The sequence below is a fragment of the Fragaria vesca genome, linkage group LG2, assembly GCF_000184155.1.
Source record: "Fragaria vesca subsp. vesca linkage group LG2, FraVesHawaii_1.0, whole genome shotgun sequence".
Taxonomy (NCBI): Eukaryota; Viridiplantae; Streptophyta; class Magnoliopsida; order Rosales; family Rosaceae; genus Fragaria; species Fragaria vesca.
Window position 1 is genome coordinate 22,871,839 of NC_020492.1, and position 21,973 is coordinate 22,893,811.

Consider the following 21,973-nt stretch of genomic DNA (forward strand, 5'->3'; position numbering starts at 1 on the left):
GAAGCATGTTCACGTTAATTAGAACAGAAAGAAAATTATGCAGAAAAAGGCTCATTAGTTATTTTCTTGATGCAGCCTCCATTGAAATTCTTATATGCAACTTTTCTATGCATGTCGACCTTCCATGAATGGTTTTCAACCTTTTATGCGGACCTTGTATGGGACAATGTACAACCCAACAAATAAAGGAAAAGTAAAGATCGAGAAATTATTCAACAAAAGTAATTTGAATAGCGTCGGTCACAAAGTGATCACAGAGCGAAGAAACCAGGAATCTCTCATCAGTTGGTGTGAGTGCTCCAGTCTGTAGAATTCGTACTACATGTTGTAAAGCAGATCCATCATCGATGATGTAAGCTACCATAATTAACCAAAACCCTACCAGTTCCAGCTAGATTATCAGAAAACATAGTTAATTACACTTCATAAGTACAGAGCTGATCAGGATTTATATATCTTGTTCGTAAACTGCAGGAAGGCCGCCAGCTTAGTTAAAGTGCTAATTATACATGGAGGAAGACTGCTCAGTCTCGAGCAGGCTTAATTGTTTAAGGACAATTGATTATAATGACGAAAATTCTTCTCCGCATGATACTGAACCGAACAATTATGCAGCATATAGTTTTGGTAATAGGGTATTGGCTTTTGTTTCTTTACCAAGGCTGAGTAGAGTGGTAGACCACATAATTTGACAGCACTCAAAAATTATTATCTTTTGGATACGTACGTGTCTAATAGAATTCCATGAAGTTTTGGTAATTGTCTGATTGTCTGAATCTACCAAGCAAAGATTGATTAGTGATTGTTGAGTGCAAATATGAAATATGCATAGCTAGCTAGATAGAAGCATTACATACTCGATCTGAGATTAATTAAGCAATTTCATCATTCAAATATATGAAGAAAGTGTGGTCGTTAATACAAAATTAAGGTTTCAAAGTTAACTTCTAGCTAGGGAATTGTAGAATATTGTTGGAGACTTGTGGAGTCTTTCTTAAACGGACAAGTGCTGATCGAGACTCCAAAAAAGATAAAGTGTGCCAGGCCATTATAGCAGCCAAACATGCCCCAGTCAAAAAGATTCTAGTTTAGGATTGGACCTGCCCTCACCCTCCCTCCCTCACCAGATACTACTAGATCTATTTCGATCACCCGCACTCACCAACCTCTTATCCAGCAGCTAGCTCTTTCTCTCTATATATATTCCTCATTGGCATTCACCACACTCTTAAAATCAGTGATCATCTAAGCACAACTGATCAGAAATGAGTAGTGAGGTGACGGAAGTGAAAGTAAACTCAATGTCGTCGGCAAGGAGGGCAGCAGATTATTCAGAAATCGAAACTCCGGCAGCCAATATGGCAAGCCCGGTTGGTCCGCCAAAAACACCTAAGAGCCCTTTTGCTTCGCGTTTTATGAGTACTCCTCTTGCCAGCCCCATGAAAAAGGCGATTGTAAGCATGCAGGGCTACTTGGAAGAAGTTGGACACTTCACCAAGCTTGATCCTCAAGACGCCTGGCTACCCATCACCGAGTCGAGAAATGGTAATGCCTACTACTCTGCGTTTCACACTCTGAGTTCCGGTATCGGAGTTCAAGCCCTCCTTCTTCCGCTGTCTTTCACTGTTCTTGGTTGGTAAGTACTATATATACACCGGAACCCTAATACATTAGGCATAGCTTCGTATTAGTCCTGGATGGATAAATTATTTTGCTTTGCTTATATGATTCCTTTTTGCAGGGTATGGGGAATCATATGCCTCTCAGTGGCTTTCATGTGGCAGTTATATACTCTCTGGTTACTGATACAGCTTCATGAATCACAATCTGGGATGCGCTACAGTCGATACCTCCGCCTTTCCATGGCTGCTTTTGGTATGCAGTAGCAATAGCTAGAACCATAGCTCATCGGTTTTCATAATCTCCTCGCAACATTATTCAGCTAGCAAAATCATAGTCTTCTGAAAATCATTGATTGATTACAGTGATAGTAATGAAAGCTAACTCATAATTTAAATGAAAAGCAATGCCTTTGTACTAAAGGGTACAAAACTAACAAATCCCAGGATCCGAGATATTGTTTTGGATATCCTTAATATAATTACCACATATATTATCCGGTTTAGTGAGTTGATTAGTGGTCCTCATGTTCTAGGATTTGTTTTCACTTTAAACCCTATCGCTAATTATTTTACATGAGTAAAGTGATGATGTATGCTATAAAGAGACGAAGCTAGCTAAATTAGCCACAAACTAAATGGGAAAATGCCTAAATATTTAAAAACTAAAGCTCATTTCAATTAAAGTCTTATCATTGTGCCCATTCCAATAATTCTTAAAAAAAAGACGTTATTACCCTGTGTTTAATTAAACTCACACAATTCTTATCTCTTTCTTCTTCTTCTTTCTTCCCGATCCATCTAGATTCCTCTCTCTCTCTCTCTCTCTCTCTCTCTCTCTCTCTCTCTCTCTCTCTCTCTCTCTCTCTCTCTCTTAAGTCTCCGGCCGTCTCTACTGCTCCTCCTGCGGCCACATCCAAGACCACGACAACTACGGCAGCGTCTCCGGCACCTTCATCCGCCTCGGCATCTTCGGCCAAGGCACAACTACCACTACCGTGATACCAAAATCTACAAGGCCAACAAACTCATCGATGACGACACTCTCCGTCTCAACCTCTCGCCCTCCCGCGCCGACGAGATCAAGGCCATGATCGGTAAGATCACCGAAGATGAGTTCAACCAAGGTAAATGGTTCAATGTTTTGATTGGTGCCTGTGCTTATGTGGTTACAAGGAGGGATAGCAAGTCCATGCCATCCTCCCGCCTCCTCTCACTCTCACATCATGTATAGATCGAGTTCACCTCATTCTCCGGCGACTATTTGATGCCACCATCACAACAACGTTAGTTGACTGGGTTGCTTCATGGAGGCCATGAATGAGTCAAGGTGTTATATATAGTAGGTAAGTGTTGTACGGCTGGATATATCCATTTATATATATGTATATATGGGGCAGTGATTGTGGGAACTGGGAGGAGAATCAAAGTTTGAACTCAAGCAATTTTATATCATGTGAAGTGATGAAAACCTCACTCCTCATTGTATTACATCTTCTGTTTACTCCAATTCATGATATCTGAGGGAGGGAAGCAATGCCGGTGAGAGGTGGAGGAGCTTCGGCGAGAATGGGGGAATGGCAGTGGTTAAGCTATAGTTAATTTTTTTTTTAACTAGAGGTAAGTAAATATTTTACTAGGGTTCAATAAATAGAAAATCTGATTATTGGGGGTCAGTAACTAAGTTATTAGGGGTCAGTAACCAAGTTATTTGGCGTCAGTAACTGATTATTAAGGGTCAGTAACTGAGTTACAGGTGAAGGAAATCCAGTGACCGGAGAAAATTTAAGTTACTGCGGGTCAGTAATTGATTATTGGGGGTTAGTGACCAAGTTTTTGGGGTCAGTAACTGATTATTAGGGGTCAGTAACCGATTACTGGGGGTTAGTAATTGATTATTGGGGGTCAGTAACTGAGTTACTGGTGACTGGAATCCGGTGACCAGAGAAAAATTGAGTTACTGGGGGTCAATAATTGATTATTGGGGGTCAGTAACCAAGTTATTAAAATCAATAACTGATTACTGGGGGTCAATAACTGATTATTAGGGGTTAGTAACTGATTATTGGGGTCAGTAACCAAGTTATTAGGGGTCAGTAACTGATTATTGGGGGTCAGTAACTGAGTTACCGGTGACCAGAATCCGGCGACCGGAAAAATCCGGCAACCAAAGTCCGGCGACCGGAGTCCGATGAGGTTCCGGCCAAATATTCTCTCTTTTCCATTTTCTCTCTCTATGCATATTTAAGGGGTGAGGGTAAAATAGTCTTAAAATAATATGGTTTGTTAATACTTTAGTAAAGATTTGTGTATTTGGGCATAAAAAATGTTACCTTATATTGAAATGGGCTAATGAAAAAGATTATCATTGAAATGGGAAATAAGGGGTTTAAATTAGTACTAAATGGGCATTTTCTCAAACTAAATTGAGTATTTTTTAGAGGATTAAAATCACCTTCTTAATTAAAGTAAAACAGTAAAAATACTGGTTATAACTTATAAGTGCTTCTTAAATGAATTTAAGTGCTTAAAAGCAATCACAAACATGCTTCACTACATTTTTTTTTTTTTTGTCTGGAATGAGACCTGGGACTCTGGGAGTGCCCTGGTCAAAACCTAAAAGCATTCACTCCCATAAGGACTGTTAATAATTCCCCTCGTCTTGGTTGCCTGGTTTGCACATTATTTAACGGCGTTAAAGTTGCGTGACTGGCAGGTGAGAAACTAGGGAAGCTGCTTTCGCTGTTTCCGATCATGTACCTCTCCGGTGGCACGTGTGTGACCCTGATCATGATCGGTGGTGGAACCATGAAGATCTTTTACCAAATCGTTAGCGGTAACAATACAAGTCCTTTGACCATCGTGGAGTGGTACTTGGTGTTCACCAGCACGGCCACTGTTCTAGCTCAACTCCCTAACCTCAACTCCATTGCCGGAGTTTCACTTATCGGAGCGATCACTGCTGTAACTTACTGCACACTCATTTGGGTTGTTTCCATTACCAGGGATAGGCCAGCGGGTGTCAACTATGACTATCCAGCACTTCCTCCCCAAGCAAAATCTGATCCAGCTGCTTCGGTTTTTAGTATTCTCAATGCTATTGGGATAACTGTTTTTGCTTTTAGAGGCCACAATCTTGTGCTCGAAATACAGGTAAAATGATTAAACTCATTTGAGTCTTGATTAGGTTAACCCTCTCTAACTGGCTGGTGCGGATATTGGTGTCATGTGCAGGGGACTATGCCTTCAAGCATAAAGAGCCCGTCGCGTTTGCCAATGTGGAAAGGGGTGAAGTTTGCATATCTCATCATAGCAATGTGCTTGTTTCCCTTAGCAATCGGAGGCTATTGGGCTTACGGGAATTTGGTAAGAATTGTATGATCATGATTAAAACAACAGCTTAAGTGTATCAGATACAATAATAGCATCTCAAATTTCATGATATGATTCATATATACTTAATCCAGTCGTTTAATATGATCATCCTATGGCAGATACCATCAAACGGAGGAATGCTAAATGCTCTGAACAACTACCATGGACACGATACGTCAAAATTTGTGCTGGGTTTTACAAGCCTGCTGGTTGTGATCAACTGCCTAACCTCGTTTCAGATATATGCAATGCCGGTGTTCGACAATCTGGAATTCAGATACACTAGCAGCATGAACAAACCCTGTCCACGGTGGCTCCGCGCAGGGTTTAGGATTTTGTTTGGCTGTTTTGCCTGTTTTATTGCAGTGGCACTACCATTCTTGCCAAGCTTGGCAGGGTTGATCGGAGGAGTTGCTGTACCTATCACATTAGCATATCCATGTTTCATGTGGATACTCATCACAAAACCTCCTAAACATATTGCAATATTCAATTGGGTACTGGGATCCTTGGGGATAGTCCTTAGTATCTTAATTGTCACTGGAGCAATTTGGAATATAGTGACCATCGGAATAGAAGTTCACTTCTTCAAGCCTAAATAACTAATTGCAACAAGGGCATCACAAAGTGGAGTAATGGGAAGCCTAGCTACTACAAAGAATGGTGCTAATGTATATCATCAACTAGCCTCCTGCTATTGACCTTAGACCAACTCTTCAGTTGGGTCTGGATAGTAATACCGGTGCCTAGTAAAAGGAAAAGCCCCATCCCTGATCCCAGGGAGCAAACAACTTTTCAGATATGTAAAATAACTGTACAACAAGCTGCATAACACTATGGGTACGTATCTGAGATGTAATAACAATTTTTTCTTATGTCATTGTATTGTTGATAAGTAAGACAAACATCAATCTCTCAGTAGTTTGTAGGCCAATAACAAAAACCCTCACTAGTAGCAGAAAAGCAACCGTACCTTCAAGTAATCATTCTTCCTCCCTCGCGTATTTTTTTCTATCTTGAAAGATGAGCTTGCCACTTAGATCAGCATCTTCATGAGTAATCACATCAATTGTTACTTTCTACTTTTGAAGTTGTGATTACATGTACTCCAATAAACAACATTAGGGATAGTCGGGATACAGATTAAATGCAATGGCCAAGAACTTTCATGGTTAACTTCAGGTACTGCATGTCTCCCTCTAGGATTACATAGATAATGGAAGCAGCATCCTTCGTTTCTTTTTCCGAGCCAACTTCACTTGTCTAGTAACTTTTATGCACAAAAGCAAAAGCATTGCGATGCATGCTAGGATGAAAGCAAGTCGCATATGCCTAAAGTACAATGAAACTGCTGAGAACACCAGGAAAGCTAGAATTACCAATTCCCATATTACAAAGAGCACAACATCTACCCTGCATCCACAAATTGGAGAAATGAAACAACTGTGAGATAAGATCATGATTTAAATGAGCCAAACGAGAGATAATCCAAACACGACATGTTTATACATTTACATGGCTCAAAATTTTATGTTTCACACTAAACTAAAGTAACCTATCTATTACTAATTTTCAGCAAGGAAAATAAAGCTCATCAAGTAAAAAAGGCAAGAGGACATCAAAGATACACAATCAAGTCGAGAAGTCCCCAAACACTATCACTGCACGATAACCCCGACTTCAATGTAACGGAGATCTGTTTGTAAGAATGAAATATCATCAAACACCTCATGATTACAAAGACCCTCACTATTCATATGCTTAAACCAGCTCCATCAGAACAGACTAATATACATACCGATGCTACCGGCAAACATAAACAAGGTTCCGAGAATGCAGAGCAACAATCTGAATTCTAACAGATCTAAAGGGGCAGCTCTATGAAAGGCAGCCACTCCGAAATTGAACAAAAAGCACCACAGGCTACACCAACAGAAACTTCTGCTCATCATTATATTGCCTGCCTTTAAAATTTACTTCTTTTTTACTCTTCCTAACAATTTAGCTTCAACAAATCAGGAAGGCTGCCTTTGATTTAAAAGAGAAAAAATAAAAAAATTGCACAACAAAATCATAACCAGAGCTGATCTATCTCAACAAAAATTACAGATAAAGCACACAGATCCCAGAAAGCAATGAAAAATATCACAAATTCAAGCAGAGGTAAAATCAAAACAGATAAGAAAGCCTGGATTGTTGAGAATCCCTCACCTTGACAAAGTGTGGTTAGAGGTGGAGGAGAAGAACGAGACGGAGGCCCAGTCATGCTTCGATCGAATCTGATACTCTCTCAACTGATCCGCCAGATTCGATCGCGTTATCATCTCCTTCGCTTTTGCTTCTGCTATCTAATTTCTTCTCAGAGAGATCGGAGTCGGAGGTCTCTTCTTCAACGGCGGCGGGAATTTCACGTCGCTGCCCCCGGCGGAATTAAACGTCGCCGTTTCGATTCACAGCGAAATTGAATTCTCAACGTTGGCTGGCTTCAGAGCGAATCACCGTTTCCGTGGACCTCCCTCTCACTATAATTTCTCTTCCCTTTCACTTTTTATTTGTTTATTGTTTTTCACGAAGCATAGGCCCAATATCAAGGCCCAGGCCCAATAGAGCTAACTGTAATTAGGGTTGGGGTAAAGTAGGACAATCCACACAGGAAATGAGTGACACACCCCCCACATGGAAACAGCAGACCAACCCCAAAACCCTTCCGATAACCTAAACGACGTCGTCTCCGGCGTTTCCTCGCCGGAAACTGACTCATCGAGCCCTCAGGAAACCAACCAAAACCATTCCTCGGCACCTCCTCAGGAAGCGCCGATCTCGGACTCCCAAGACGACTCCTCCGAGCCCATCGCTGAAGACACGCCTAATGAACCGCCTCAAAACCCTACCGGACCGGGTCCGGCGGAAACCACCGGCCTGCCGCCAAAACGACGCCGTCGGAGGAAGAAGTTCTTCACGGAGCTCATCGGCACTCCGTCGATGGCCAAGAGCCGCCGCACCGACCTGAACAAGGAGGTCGACACCGAAGCGCTGATAGCGCTCTCGGTAGGGTTTCCGGTGGACTCGCTCACGGAGGAGGAGATCGAGGCCAACGTGGTCCCCGTCATCGGCGGAGTTGAGCAGGCCAACTACATCGTCGTCCGGAACCACATTCTGTCCAGGTGGCGGTCCAACGTGTCGTTCTGGCTGACCAGGGAGATGGCGCTGGAGTCGATTCGGCTGGAGCATAAAGCATTGGTGGACAAAGCTTACAATTTTCTGGTGGAGCATGGCTACATAAACTTCGGGTTAGCTCCGGCGATTAGAGATGCGAAATTGAGGTCGTTTGATGGCTCCGAGAGGGGCAATGTGGTCATTGTGGGAGCCGGTTTGGCCGGCTTGGTGGCGGCGAGGCAGTTGGTGTTTTTGGGGTTTAAAGTTGTGGTGTTGGAAGGGAGGAGTAGGCCTGGAGGGAGAGTGAAGACGAAGAAAATGAGAGGGGAGGGATTGGAGGCTGCAGCTGATCTCGGTGGGAGTGTCCTCACCGGAATAAATGGGAATCCGCTAGGGGTTCTAGCTCGGCAACTGGAGCTGCCTCTGCATAAGGTGAGGGACCTTTGCCCGCTTTATTTACCAGATGGAAAATCGGTGAATTCTGAGATGGATGATAGAATAGAGGCTTCGTTTAATAAGTTGTTAGATAGAGTTTGTAAGCTTAGGCATGCAATGATTGAGGAAGTGAAGTCTGTGGACGTTCCGTTAGGGACTGCGCTGGAGGCTTTTCGAAGAGTGTGTAGTGTGGCTCAGAATCCACAGGAGAGAATGCTCTTGGATTGGCATCTAGCTAATTTGGAATATGCAAATGCCACCTTGATGTCTAATTTGTCAATGGCGTATTGGGATCAGGATGATCCCTATGAGATGGGTGGTGATCATTGTTTTATTCCTGGAGGCAATGAGACTTTTGTGCGAGCCCTTGCAGAGGGTCTTCCAATTTTCTATGATAGGACTGTGCAAAGTATTAGGTATGGAGCTGATGGGGTTTTGGTTTATGCAAATGGCCAGGAGTTTCGAGGGGACATGGTTCTTTGCACTGTGCCATTAGGTGTGCTTAAGAAGGGGTCGATTGAATTTGTCCCAGAGCTTCCACAAAGGAAGAAAGATGCAATTCAGAGTTTGGGATTCGGATTGTTGAATAAAGTGGCCATATTGTTTCCATATAACTTCTGGGGCGGAGATCTTGATACTTTTGGGCATTTGACCGAAGACCCGAGTATGAGAGGCGAGTTCTTTCTGTTTTACAGCTATTCTTCTGTATCAGGAGGTCCTCTTCTGGTTGCACTTGTTGCAGGAGATGCTGCCATTAAGTTTGAGCAGATGTCTCCTTTGGAGTCTGTGAATAGGGTGTTAGAGATACTGAGGGGCATTTTCCACCCTAAAGGTATTGCTGTTCCAGACCCTATTCAGGCAGTGTGTACTCGGTGGGGGAAGGATGACTTCGCATATGGGTCGTATTCATATGTTGCAGTAGGTTCTTCAGGAGACGATTACGATATTCTTGCAGAAAGCATTGGGGATGGGAGAGTATTCTTTGCTGGAGAGGCCACTAATAAGCAGTATCCTGCAACAATGCACGGAGCTTTGCTCAGTGGGATGAGAGAGGCTGCTAACATCCTGAGAGTAGCTAAAAAGAGGACAATAATCCCATCACAGAAATTTAATATTTCTTCCAAGGAAGATGAGGATTTGGATAATTTGTTTGACACCCCTGACTTAACATTTGGGAGCTTCTCCGTTTTGTTTGATCCCAGGTCGTCGGATCCTGAGTCTACATCCTTGTTTAGGGTGAAACTCGGAGGGGAGAAGTTGGACATGGGAAGTTTCAGTCTGTACGGCTTAATTTTGAAGAAGCATACCTTTAAGCTGAGAGATGTAGATGGTGATGGGAACAGGATGACAATGTTGAATTTCGAATTTGGAGTGAGGCTGGTTGGGAGAAAAGGTCTGAGTGGTGTTGCAGAATCTCTTATCGCCTGCATTAGATTAGCTAAATCAGGTATGAAACAGTAGTGGGTTTGGAGCTGGTTTTGCATAGTGAAGCAGATCATGATTTCATCAGCTGGAAGGAATTCAATTCATGGTTAATTGTTGTTGTAGTAAAAATAATTACTTGTGCCGAGAAGACTGGAAGACTGAAGTGATTCTGTTGGTCATGACTCATGAGAACCACTTCAGATGTTCAACAATATAACCAATGCTTTTCCCGAGTCGCTTAGTAATTGTAGGAATGAAAATCTGGTTGTGAGTTCCTTATTTATCCCCACATTAACATTGTTGTACATCCTCAATTTAGTTGCAGTATCATTTTCCTATTCAGATTGCAGCAGATTTTCTTTCACCTGGTTAAGGTTTGGATACTTCAAAATTTGAAGCTTTGGGCTGCTTGGCCAAAATGTGGATGTATAACGATATAAACAGAAATGGGTCAAAAAATACTGACAGCCGAATTATCGCAGGCCTAAATTATTTTTCTTTTCCCAAATTACAAGTTTATTGGACTTCATGTTTAAAAAAGAAAGGAAAATTGTTTCAGATATTCTTAGTCATGGAGAGGAGGCAAATTGTAATTCCAACCCGAGTAGCATTCTTCTTTTGGGGTTTGTGTGTATATTAACTTTCATCTTAAACTTAATTATCGAATTGTCATTCCTGTCGATGTGCCAAATTATACTCCACAAATTGTTTGTGTTAACATCAAATACATCTTATAATTTTAGTTAAGTCACCTTCATATGCTCATTATCATCTCGCTTAATCTAGAAGTTTCTTGCAGAAAAACTAAAATAAAAATCCTGATGTTTCATGTCCACTTTCAAGCAAAGAACATACGTGATGACGTTACTTATTTTCTCAATTCAAATACTAATTAAAGTACCACGTCACGTGATTTTACTCGTGCAAATGTCGGGTGCTAATCATCCAAAAGGATTTAAATTCCATATCTAATCAAATATAGAAACTTAAATTGATGCTTCTTTCAAAGTAGAAAAACTAAAAACGGTACGACTCTTTGATAATGTGGGCAGGTGGCAACCCCAAGGCCCAAACGGCCCTATTCCCAGAAGGCAACAGCGATCGAAAATTATTATTTGTATTCGGAACACCAATAATGTTCACCTGGTCAGTTGTTGATCAAGAGATTCATGGTCAATCACTCTTAGATACAAATCTAATGGTGGAGAGAATTATTTTTAAATAGAGTTGTTTTGTTCTTAACCTTTAAATGTAGATCTAACAGTGATTGACTATAGATCACTTGATCAGTAACGTAACTAACCAGGTGAACATGACTGTCGGAAAACCACGTGTTTTATGTTTCTCTTTAAACTCATTGGTCTAAGTGTTTTATTATTATCTCTAATTGATGTATTTAATTACTTTTTTTTCCTAACACCTTGCTGGTTCCTACATGAATCTGAGTTACATGATTGGCTAAAAACACCATATAGAAGTGTCACGTGGTGTTCCAGATATAGAGAATAATTACTCTAAAAAATATCCCACCCCACTGAAGCTTACGGTGCACCTACCAATCCCAGATCTCAAAAACCAAAAAACAACTTGCTCCTTCCAAAGCATAGTGCCACGTGGGCACCTCCACGCACCGCCCCTCTCAAAATATTCAATCCATCCAACGAGGCCGACACTCCTCGGGGGGCCCCACATCTACCGTCGCCCCACGTTTCTTCTGACACGTTGCGCGCACTTATTGGCCGTTGGCCTACAACTCTGCTGACCACTAGTACACCGTGTCCCGATCTTTCGTTAGCATCTTTGGCTTTTTGCCTTTTTGACTGTTTGGTTTCCTTTACACCTCCGCTTATCACACACGCACGACTCGCTGGTGTTAACTGGCAAATATGCTATTCGGACACGTGTCGAACATCGGGAGCGCGTGGCGGGATTCAGCGCGTGAGAGTACTCTTTTCTTTATGATACAGTGCAACGCAGAGGTCGGTCATAGGAACAGAGTGCCAATGGGGTATAGGATTTGGTGTAACCTATCTCATTTTGAAGCCTTAATTTAAATTACTTAATCGCGTCAGGTCCGTGTAGGATGGTCCTATATAACCTCACAGCCTCAGTAAGCTTAGCCTCATCACAAACGCAAAGCATTACTACAATTGTCTAAGAAAGAAGAAAGCCTAGCTACTTGTTCATTTCATTGCTTGTTATCTGTGTTTTAGAATCAATCTTTTTAAGAATGGCGGGTGAGTACAACAAAGGCCACGAGTACGAGACCAAGGCCGAGGAGGGCGGTCCAGTTGAGACCCAAGATCGTGGGATGTTTGATTTCTTGGGGAAGAAGAAGGAGGAGGAGAAGCCTGTTCATCATGAACAGATGGTCAGCGAGTTCGAGAAAGTCAAGGTGTCTGAGCCTGAGCCAGCTTATGTAGACTGCAGCAGCAAACCTGTTGAGCATGGCTATCATCACGAGGAACCTAAGGAGGAACATAAGAAGGAGGAGGAGAAGAAGCATGAAACTCTCTCCGAGAAGCTTCGCCGATCCGACAGCAGCTCCAGCTCGGTAAGTCGATCACCTCTTACTACAATGATACGTTTCAATTGAACTACTTAACCAACCAGTTCACTGCTACCTACTACTATAGTGATCTTTCTTAAACGCATTGTGTTTCATGATTAATATGTTTGACTAATAATATATTGGACGATGAATTTGCAGTCAAGTGACGAGGAAGGAGACGATGAAGAGAAAAAAAGAAGAGGAAGGAGAAGAAGGGACTGAAGGAGAAGCTCAAGGAGAAGATCGCCGGCGACAAAGAAGAAGAAGAGAAGAAGAAACACGGCTACGAGCAGGACACTGAGGTCCCGGTGGAGAAGTTCCACGAGGAACAAGAACATCCCTACGATCACGGCCCGCACCACCATGAGGAGCCAAAAGTTGAGCCAACAGTAGCCTACACAGAGGAGCAGAAGAAGGAGGACGAGAAGAAGGGTTTCCTTGAGAAGATCAAGGACAAGCTTCCCGGACACAAGAAGCCGGAAGATGTTCCCGTTGCGTCTCCACCACCGCCGGAGTATGAAAATGTTGAGCCTGCTTACCATGAAGGTGAGGTGAAGGAGAAGAAGGGTTTGTTGGAGAAGATCAAGGAGAAGATTCCCGGGTACCATCCCAAGACTGAGGAAGAGAAGCTGGAGAAGGAGAAAGAGAAGCCAACTGGTTCTTACTGATCGGTTTCCCTTTTGCATCCGATCATGATGGTGTGGAATGTTGGCGTCTTTAGTTATTTTCTGGGTGGTTTTTCGTTTAGAAAAAAAAAAAAAGTATATATAGACTGTTTCATCTATGTGTACTTAATTTGTAAGTTTGTTTATTAGTTATCATTTCCTTATTTCGATTGTGATTTAAACATTTTGTTGTTAATAATATTGTATTTTCTTGAATGTGGATCTTTCTTTTTCATGCTTACGTACCACTAACACAATACTCAATTGCTCATTGAATTGAACCCACATTTTTCCATAACAAGAATAAAGTGAGATTGAGATGGAGTCGGTAGAGATTAGGAAGGTGCTTTGCTTGAGATTTGGGGAAATGATTGTTCAACAAATAATAGAATTATTTGTAGGACTTTCAATTTAGTGGCTTGAACAAGTATTTGTAGGACTTTCGAATGTAATATGAGCCTGGCCTCTCTAGAATTATTTAGCAGAAGTAATGCATTCTCGAATGTTTTAGAAGAAATATTCTAAATTTTCGGTGGTTTTGGAGTATTACATTTAGAATGTTAAGATATTCTAATATCAAATATTCAAGAGAAAATATCTCGATTATTCGATCAACTTTGATTTTTTCAGACAACTTATAATAATTTGTTTTGATAAGGTAAACAAACTCAAATATCACAAATTCGTGAATAGAATTTATAACCTCTGACTTACTAAATCTCTCATAACCTCACTTACTAAACCTCTCATTTACATAACCCTGAATTCATAACATCTCATTTATTAAAATAATATTATACCGCTAGACCAAATAGTATCGGACAACTTATATAAATTTTTAATTTTTATTCTTTAGGTCTAGTTACGAGATGAGATATTTAGTGGATGAATATTGACTTGAACGCTGGAAAGGTTCAATAGGATATGATGACTGTCACTAATTTTCAACTCATGAGCTGCCTATTAATCCAGCGATCGACGAATTATATATTTCAGGACCGTTTCAAATTAAAATGATCGATCATGCTGGCAACTTCTTTGCAATAATGGATCAGATCTTTATCACACACGTCATATACACTCGAGAAAATTCGAGAGGAGGTTGCTGAGTGGGATCACCATGTTTTATGGATTTTAGGTACTAACTCAAGTCGATCATCAACTCCATTTATATTTCATATATTTCATAACCGGATTATTTCTTCTTTTGAGAGAAGAAAAAAACAGTTTCGAGAAAAAGAAATGAAAGAATAAATAGAAGGATGTCTCCCTCGATCCTACAACAAGAGTGAACTGCGCGATCGACGCAAAGTTAAAGGAGCTAGGGATGACCAAAACGAAAGCAAATTGGAGTGGTGGAACCGTCATGGACCATCGTCCATTCCTCTTAATGGTCTGAGCTTTCGTTTGTTGTACGCATAGAAACTAATCCTAAAGCTTTTCGAAGTTGAACATTAGTAGATTTTGCCCCACATTGTGTGGTGTAAACTCCTTTGTTCTTACGTTGCTGGCTAAAGTCATAACAGTCATGATTGATCTCGATGACCCAAACCCATCGATCATTCACTAGGTTCATGCATGAGAGGTATAAAGTTTACATAGAACTAAAGAAGAGGAACTACTCGTAACATCAAGGTTTGCAGCAAGGAAAGAATCTAAAACATCAAAGCAGAAATGTCATATTATGATCAGTTAGATAAAAACACTTGAACCGACAGTATTAAAGGGGACCAAATGTCATACGTTGTTCCAGGTACAGTTTATAATTTCTCTGTTCTTTAGTATCTCTCTAGAGTGGCAACTATGGAAGTTGTTGCATGTAACTAAACTCTAGATTGGAGTAGTCGGTAGAATTTGAAATGAAAGATGTCTGAGAACAATATTCCACGGCTAATAAACGAGAGTATGGTCACATACCGACAGTTGAGAAATGATCAAGGTTAGTAGGTTACCACTTATTGAAGCTTTTAAAGTAAAAGACCACGAAATTCGTAGATGCATGTTCATGGGATATGAATCCAGATTCAATTCCAATGTTGACGTATCAACTGCATGTTCTCCCCTGCCACCATTAAATTAGTAACATGCCAATGAGTGTAGCCTCAAATGCGAACTACGTACCCTAGACTATCATATTGTTTCACCTTTTTTTTATTTTTTTTTGTATTACTTAACCTACAGGTCGGGGTATATATTTTACTTGGTAGCTTAACTTGCATACTACCTACAAAACCCTAAACAAATTGGACAAGACCAAACTTTGGTTATCTTTCTTGCATTCGGAGGAACCAAAGAAAGAGATGCTCTTCTCTCTTGTGCCAACTCAAACTCCTTTGGCGCCTCTGATCTTGGGTCGAAAAAAGCGATGGAAGTCATGAAGTCACTGCATACTACCTACGAGAAACAATGTTACTACATGCCAAAATAAAATCAATAATTTAACTAATCCTTATCTATATAGTTCAAGCTTTATTTACTTGCAATCTCGACTTTATGGTATTGATGAAACAAAATCAAAGATGAAGATCATAAGCAAATTTCCTCACCCAAGAACACTCTTATTATCACTTATTGTTGTTGCTATATGTGTTACAAAATCAGTGAGTAGTGCTTCTAATACTGAAGAAAATGGCGAGTATTTGATCGGAGTTGGAAGCTATGACATGACCGGACCGGCTGCCGGAGTAGTCATGATGGGTTACGCCAACTTGGGCCAAACCACTGCGGGTGTACATTTCCGGCTAAGAGCCAGAACTTTCATAGTGGCTGAGAGATCCCATGGTCCAAGGTTTGCCTTTGTTAATCTTGATGCAGGGATGGCCTCACAACTCGTTAATATTAAAGTTCTGGAGAAACTCAAATCAAGGTAAATCTAATTTGCCAATATATTCAATACATAATATTATCTTCAAGGTAAATGTTAATTCTTGTTCTTCGTTTTAAAGGTTTGGCGATTTATATACCGAGGAAAATGTGGCGATTAGTGGCATTCACACCCATGCAGGACCTGGAGGTTATTTGCAGTATTACCTTTACGCTATATCAACTCTAGGATTCATCCAAGAATCATTCGATGTCATTGTCAATGCAATTGTGCAGAGCATTATTCAGGCTCATCATAACCTCAAACCTGGTTCCATTTTCATCAACCAAGGTAAACTAACCTACCTAGTTCATACAACGTCTGCATGTAACTTAATTACTAGAAAACCTACTTACTTGGATCACCGTACCTTATTGATCGATTAAATTTTATAGGGGATGTGATCAACGCCGGAATAAACAGGAGTCCAAGCGCTTATCTGCTAAACCCGGCAGAGGAGAGAGCACAGTATCCGGCCAACGTTGATACCCTGATGACTCTTTTGAAGTTTGTGGATGGTGCCAGCCAGAAGAGCATTGGAGCATTCAGCTGGTTTGCCACTCATGGAACCTCCATGAGCAAAGACAACAAGCTCATCAGTGGAGACAACAAAGGCGCAGCTGCGCGGTTCTTTGAGGACCAGTTTGCTACAACTCCCATCAGAGCACCCTTCAACTCGTCTAGCACACCAGGTAAGCAATCAATTCAAGCTCATATATATAAATACTCAGCAACATTAGCTAGATGTTAGCAACGTGATCAATTGCAGTTGCTCACTTTTGTTATCTTTGTAATAGATATTGGTGAGTTAGTAAAGAAGGCAAAGAAGATCAAAGCAACAGGAGGGCAGCGCTGCAGTAAAACAAGCAGCCAAGACTGTAAGGTGAGGAAGAACGACGGGTCACTATTCGTGGGAGCTTTTTGCCAATCTAATGTTGGAGATGTGACCCCGAATGTGCTCGGCGCATTCTGCACTGATACCGGAAGACCTTGTGACTTCAAGCATTCCTCATGCAATGGGAATGACCTGCTTTGCCTCGGCCGTGGACCTGGGTACTAATATGGCCTTCTTAATCAAATGGCTTGCGCCACAAGAAAGAGAGAAGAGGAATAACAACACTGTAGTGTAACTATGTGACTTTGTGCTGTGTAACAGGTACCCTGATGAAATACTAAGCACCAAAATTATAGGGGAAAGACAGTTTAAGAAGGCAGCTGATCTATTTACATCAGCATCAGAGAAATTAACCGGGGCTATCGATTACCGTCACGTGTACCTAGACTTTACTGATATTGAGGTTGAATTGGAAGGAAACAAGAAGGTGAAAACATGTCCAGCAGCAGTTGGTGCTGGTTTTGCTGCTGGGACTACAGATGGTCCTGGTATCTCTGGATTTCAACAAGGTGATACAGAGGTTAGCACGTTTTTAGCCCAAAAGAACTTTGGTTTTTAGTCTCAAGGCATACCAGTCTTCTCTGCTTGCTTTAGCACTTACTATGGTTTTATTTACAGATCCCTGGGAAATATATAAAACTTAGGGATGGACTGCAAAAACCTAGCCAATATCAACTGGACTGCCAAGAACCCAAGAATGTTCTGCTTTCCACCGGTGAAATGTTTAAACCTTACGCATGGGCGGTAAGACTGACTTTTACTAGCTCTCATCATTCTCATTACCTTCTGCATAGATATATATCTGAAAGACTTCTGCAGAATACTGAATACAGATAAGTAATTCTAATTGTATCAACTTTATGATGCAACTACTGCAGCCTGCAATTGTCCCTATACAAATGCTCAGATTGGGGAAACTAATCATACTTTCTGTCCCAGGAGGTTGGCATTCTTTTAAAAACTCACATTAGCATCTTTACAGATAGAATTGAATAACTCTAGCTACTTTATACTTGTGCTGGCATTATTGCATTCACAATTCACAAAAGCATGTGTAACAGAAGTACTATAATGGTTCTTAACTTGCAGAATTCACCACAATGGCGGGGAGGCGTCTAAGGGACGCAGTAAAGGAGACACTGATAAGTTACAGCAAGGGTGAATTTGATGAAAACACCCATATAGTAATAGCAGGCCTGACAAATACTTATTCCCAATATATAGCAACTTTTGAAGAATACACACAACAGAGATATGAGGTACATACTTAACCTATAAAGAAGAACTACTTTTTCTTCAATGAGTTTGGCATGAGACTCACCTGAATGGTCCTGAGTGAATAATAACTCAACTTTCTAACTGGATTCTTTCATATATTAACTAATCTTCAGGGTGCTTCCACTCTCTATGGTCCTCATACATTATCAGCATACATCCAAGAATTTGAGAAATTAGCCAAAGCAATGGCAAAAGGAGAGAAAGTCATTTCTAAAGGTCCCTCGCCACCAGATCTTTCCTCTGTACTAATCAAAACTTTACTTGGAACTTCTGGAGAACTGCCTCCACCAAATACAAAGTTTGGAGATATGAAAAAAGATATCATTATACCAAAGAGTGGTTCATTCAGAAAGGGAGATTTGAATAGACCAAATGCCACATTTTGGAGTGCAAACCCAAATTATGACCTGTTGACAGAAGGCACATATGCAGTGGTAGAGATGCTTCAAGGGGATAACTGGGTTTCGGTTTACGATGATGATGATTTCTCTGTGGTTTTCAAGTGGAGTAGAGATGACAGTGGGTTATATAGCACAGCAACCATAGAATGGGAAATACCAAGGGATGCAAATTTGGGGGTGTACAGGCTAAGGCATTTTGGTTCATCAAGAAAAACAAAGGACTCCCCCATCAGCTACTTCACTGGTGCATCTAGTGGGTTTGCAGTGGCATAAATATCTATTCAGTGATTCCTGCATATCCTCTAATACAAAATAAGAAGAACTAGAAAAACTTTCACTTTTGAAGATATATTATTCATGTGTTTAGACGGTATTTCCTTATTAAACACTGAAATCGTGCATGTAAAAGTAAAGGCTGTTTCTAATCGGTAAGCTAGCCTACTGTGTTCATACAGATTACACAACGGAGACATTTCCCTTCAATGAGTAGATCAAAAGCTTTATTGATGTCTTCAAATGTCATCTCATGTGTCACAAACTCGTCTAGCTGTAGTTCCTGATAGAATATGAAAAGCTAAAATCTCAGAATCATCTAGTATAATTTAAGCAAAAAGCAACTAAAACAGACAGTGAACTGCTAATTCACCTTGTTGATGTAGCGATTGAGGAGCACAGGGATATCAGACTTAGGTTTGAGTCCTCCAAAGAAGGATCCCATGAGAGTTTTGCCTTTATGAAGCACATCATATGAGGGAAGGGTCAGTTGTGACCCTGGCTGGTCCACACCTAATACAATTGCTTTTCCCCAACCCTGAAGTTAAAAAGAAAGATGCTTAATATAAAGTTCAACGCAGTTAGAGCTACATTGTTGCTTAACCTCATCATTATGTGAGTAACACGTTCACAAACTATGAAGTCTAACAATCTAAGATACACAAGGAAATCCCCTTAAAAAAAGATACACAAGGAAATCTACAACTAGACTCGCTGGATCTGTATGATAAGAGATCACATTCTTAAAGATTGAAAGTTATGATAAGGAATGAATGACACCATAAAAGTGAGGAAGAGCGCATGTATATATGAGAAAGAGACCTTCCGGCAGCAAGCATAAGCTTGTTGCACCAGTGATGAATTTCCAACACATTCAAAGCAATAATCTGCACCCCCCTTAGTCATCTCAATCATCAACTGCATGTCCAAACGAACAAGTGTGCCACCAAAAACATATTCATTAGCACAAATGAAAATTAATCTTGCGAATAAGAGTTCTTATACAAAAGCAAACAATGAAGACTCCAGAAAGCTTCTGCATAGTTTATGAGGAAGACCTCCGTCACAGATTTATTCTCACAATTTGCAGGATTGATGAAGTCAGTGACTCCAAACTTTTTTCCTGTGTCAATGATAAACAGCACGAAATTATTATCCAAATCCCTGCAAAGGGAAACAATATAGAATGATCTGATTCAGCAGATCACATGTGCCTTCTGTGAAGAAGGACAAATGTGGCATAAATGAACATGAATACAAAGCTCATCACTGTCTATTGTAAAATCAAGTACTTCTGGTAAGATCCTAATACCAATTTCAAATTTGTCTTGGTTAACATCCACGCCGATAATTCTAGTAGCTCCACACAGTCTTGCGCCCTCTGCCACCTGGAGAATTCAAGCATGGTATTATGTACTAGGTTCTGAGGAAACGAAGTAAAATGATATATCTAGACTAAAAATTCTGCATATGCATACAGCTAATCCAATTGAACCAAGTCCAAATATAGCCACGGTCGATCCCGGCTCCACATTTGCTGTTCTCCAAGCAGCACCAACCCCTAAAACCAGATTTGTGAAATTTTCGTGAGATATCACTAGCCAAAAATTCAAATCTAAACAAACTCTGTTAAGAAAAATACCAAAAGAGTGTATAAGGACTTTCAAGTCTACCTGTTGATACTCCACAACCTAGAAGGCCTGCAGCCTTGAATATAGGTATTGAAGAGTCAATCTTTGTGAGATGGGCAATGTCCACCACTGTATACTCGCTAAAACTCGACACAGATAGAAAATGGTATATAACCTCACCATTGAGGTCTGTGAATCTGCTTGTCTCGTGTCTGGGCATAAAAGGTGAGATCTGCTTGAAGGGGAGTTTTGAACAAAGGTTGCTCTTTGTTGATCTGCAATCAACACATTCTCCACATTCCGAAATCAATGTTGGGATCACAGTATCTCCTTCTGCTACCTCAGTCACTTCCTCCCCAACACTCTCCACAACCCTACATGGCATAACCATCAGAACCTCAATGCTCATACTTTACTTGCATTCTGTAAATAAAACTCATTTCATAACCTAAAGAAGAATCTTTTTCCCCTTTTTAACGGTATAATCATATCTTAAACTCAAGAAATTTGGTCTAATTTGGTATTGAAGATGAAGACAAGTTGGGGCAAGTGTTGGAGCTCACCCGATAGCTTCATGACCGAGAATCCTAGGGAAAACTGCAGGAAAGTCCTATTAAACAAAAAATTACTATCAACAGCTTGTTAATTATTTGAAACAAAAGCATCAAGTATATGAGTTAGAGGTGCTTAAAAGAAATGACCTTCATTTTCCAGAAAGTGATATCACTGTGACACAAAGAAGTATAGACAATCCGAACGCGAACTTCATGGGGCATTGGGGGCGCCACTATGATCTCTTCTATCACAAGTGGCTCACCTGGCTTGCGAGAGACAGCAGCTGCAGTTTGGTATTAGCATTATTAGATATACAAGGTCAGAATCAGTTTCAGACTCAAATCTTAATGAAAGCAAAACAACTAAGAGAGAAAGTACCTCTGCATCGAATAGGGTTCCCTCTGTTTCCACTTGACAGCTTCTCATCCATGGCAGCCATAAACTCAAAGTCGTTTCTCTTCTTTCACTGTGTTGGTCACTGCACACGGTCTTATATACGGACAAAGGTAAGAGGTTGTTGCGGTGTCGTTCTACAAGATGCATTGCACAGTTTGATGTTTTTTATGGGATGGTTTTAATTTTACCTTATTTTTAATTTTACCTTTTATGGTTGGACTGCAGCCTGCAAATCTTTCCATTTCACAATTCACATTACCAGATGTTTATACTAAAAAAGCAATGCTGAAGAAAAACATAAACAGATGGGGAAACTTTCTATTCTTGTGTATTGAATTTATTTGTCAAGCACTTACATGTGTGTTGTCGTATGAGAAACAGAAAATGAGCCTAAAACTAATATAATTACAAAGCACCATACTTTCCTATGCACAAGGTATGGACTCACAGAAAGA

General features: G+C 40.7%; 7 protein-coding genes across 7 annotated transcripts in view; 4 read left to right on the forward strand and 3 right to left on the reverse strand.

Annotated features, from left to right (window-relative positions):
* Window positions 1-13,315, reverse strand: part of LOC101312889 (group 2 truncated hemoglobin YjbI-like) — a 771,661-nt gene extending 758,346 nt beyond the window's left edge. The window contains exon 1 of the mRNA XM_004291251.1: window positions 13,269-13,315. The gene's annotated coding sequence lies outside the window, so the exon portion shown is untranslated. The remainder of the gene's footprint in view (window positions 1-13,268) is intronic.
* LOC101300795 (lysine histidine transporter-like 8-like) lies at window positions 1,266-5,859 on the forward strand. The gene is made up of 5 exons (XM_004292872.1): window positions 1,266-1,636; window positions 1,742-1,875; window positions 4,336-4,772; window positions 4,854-4,985; window positions 5,114-5,859. The coding sequence occupies exons 1-5, from the start codon at window positions 1,266-1,268 to the stop codon at window positions 5,594-5,596; spliced, it is 1,557 nt and encodes a 518-aa protein (XP_004292920.1). The 3' UTR covers window positions 5,597-5,859.
* Window positions 5,796-7,520, reverse strand: LOC101291012. The gene is made up of 2 exons (XM_004291261.1): window positions 7,206-7,520; window positions 5,796-6,407 (listed from the first exon to the last, which is right to left on the reverse strand). Exons 1-2 carry the CDS (start codon window positions 7,316-7,318, stop codon window positions 6,200-6,202), a joined length of 321 nt encoding a protein of 106 aa, XP_004291309.1. The 5' UTR covers window positions 7,319-7,520; the 3' UTR covers window positions 5,796-6,199.
* Window positions 7,671-10,358, forward strand: LOC101301076 (lysine-specific histone demethylase 1 homolog 1-like). Its single transcript, XM_004292873.1, has one exon. It carries the CDS (start codon window positions 7,671-7,673, stop codon window positions 10,044-10,046), a length of 2,376 nt encoding a protein of 791 aa, XP_004292921.1. The 3' UTR covers window positions 10,047-10,358.
* On the forward strand, window positions 12,091-13,442 carry LOC101303769 (dehydrin COR47-like). Its single transcript, XM_004291219.1, is given in 4 exon segments — window positions 12,091-12,564; window positions 12,721-12,751; window positions 12,754-12,885; window positions 12,976-13,442. Coding segments are annotated over 4 exon segments (741 nt in total). The 5' UTR covers window positions 12,091-12,240; the 3' UTR covers window positions 13,230-13,442.
* A 2,303-nt stretch (window positions 13,443-15,745) lies between these two features.
* Window positions 15,746-19,130, forward strand: LOC101301364 (neutral ceramidase-like). Its single transcript, XM_004292874.1, has 9 exons — window positions 15,746-16,092; window positions 16,172-16,380; window positions 16,485-16,781; window positions 16,887-17,142; window positions 17,246-17,504; window positions 17,603-17,728; window positions 17,863-17,926; window positions 18,074-18,243; window positions 18,376-19,130. The coding sequence occupies exons 1-9, from the start codon at window positions 15,746-15,748 to the stop codon at window positions 18,934-18,936; spliced, it is 2,289 nt and encodes a 762-aa protein (XP_004292922.1). The 3' UTR covers window positions 18,937-19,130.
* On the reverse strand, window positions 18,873-21,656 carry LOC101296540 (alcohol dehydrogenase-like 7-like). Its single transcript, XM_004291195.1, has 10 exons — window positions 21,501-21,656; window positions 21,269-21,405; window positions 21,131-21,177; window positions 20,610-20,941; window positions 20,415-20,497; window positions 20,249-20,324; window positions 19,995-20,059; window positions 19,759-19,854; window positions 19,310-19,474; window positions 18,873-19,219 (listed from the first exon to the last, which is right to left on the reverse strand). Exons 1-10 carry the CDS (start codon window positions 21,559-21,561, stop codon window positions 19,097-19,099), a joined length of 1,185 nt encoding a protein of 394 aa, XP_004291243.1. The 5' UTR covers window positions 21,562-21,656; the 3' UTR covers window positions 18,873-19,096.
* Between the last annotated feature and the right edge of the window lie 317 nt (window positions 21,657-21,973).

Bases quoted from the DNA above. Each gene is read 5' to 3' on its own strand.
- LOC101301076 (XM_004292873.1), top strand. From the start codon at position 7,671: ATGGAAACAGCAGACCAACCCCAAAACCCTTCCGATAACCTAAACGAC.
- LOC101296540 (XM_004291195.1), bottom strand. From the start codon at position 21,561: ATGGCTGCCATGGATGAGAAGCTGTCAAGTGGAAACAGAGGGAACCCT. The intron at 20,498-20,609 runs GTAGACTTGAAA...ATCTGGTTTTAG, and splicing joins AGGTTGTGGAGTATCAACAG to GGGTTGGTGCTGCTTGGAGA. The intron at 19,220-19,309 runs GTGAATTAGCAG...ATATTCTATCAG, and splicing joins TCAATCGCTACATCAACAAG to GAACTACAGCTAGACGAGTT.
- LOC101301364 (XM_004292874.1), top strand. From the start codon at position 15,746: ATGAAGATCATAAGCAAATTTCCTCACCCAAGAACACTCTTATTATCA. The intron at 16,093-16,171 runs GTAAATCTAATT...TTCGTTTTAAAG, and splicing joins CTGGAGAAACTCAAATCAAG to GTTTGGCGATTTATATACCG. The intron at 17,729-17,862 runs GTAAGACTGACT...CAACTACTGCAG, and splicing joins TTAAACCTTACGCATGGGCG to CCTGCAATTGTCCCTATACA.
- LOC101300795 (XM_004292872.1), top strand. From the start codon at position 1,266: ATGAGTAGTGAGGTGACGGAAGTGAAAGTAAACTCAATGTCGTCGGCA. The intron at 1,637-1,741 runs GTAAGTACTATA...TCCTTTTTGCAG, and splicing joins TCTTTCACTGTTCTTGGTTG to GGTATGGGGAATCATATGCC. The intron at 4,986-5,113 runs GTAAGAATTGTA...ATCCTATGGCAG, and splicing joins ATTGGGCTTACGGGAATTTG to ATACCATCAAACGGAGGAAT.
- LOC101291012 (XM_004291261.1), bottom strand. From the start codon at position 7,318: ATGATAACGCGATCGAATCTGGCGGATCAGTTGAGAGAGTATCAGATT. The intron at 6,408-7,205 runs GTGAGGGATTCT...TTGTGGATGCAG, and splicing joins TCTAACCACACTTTGTCAAG to GGTAGATGTTGTGCTCTTTG.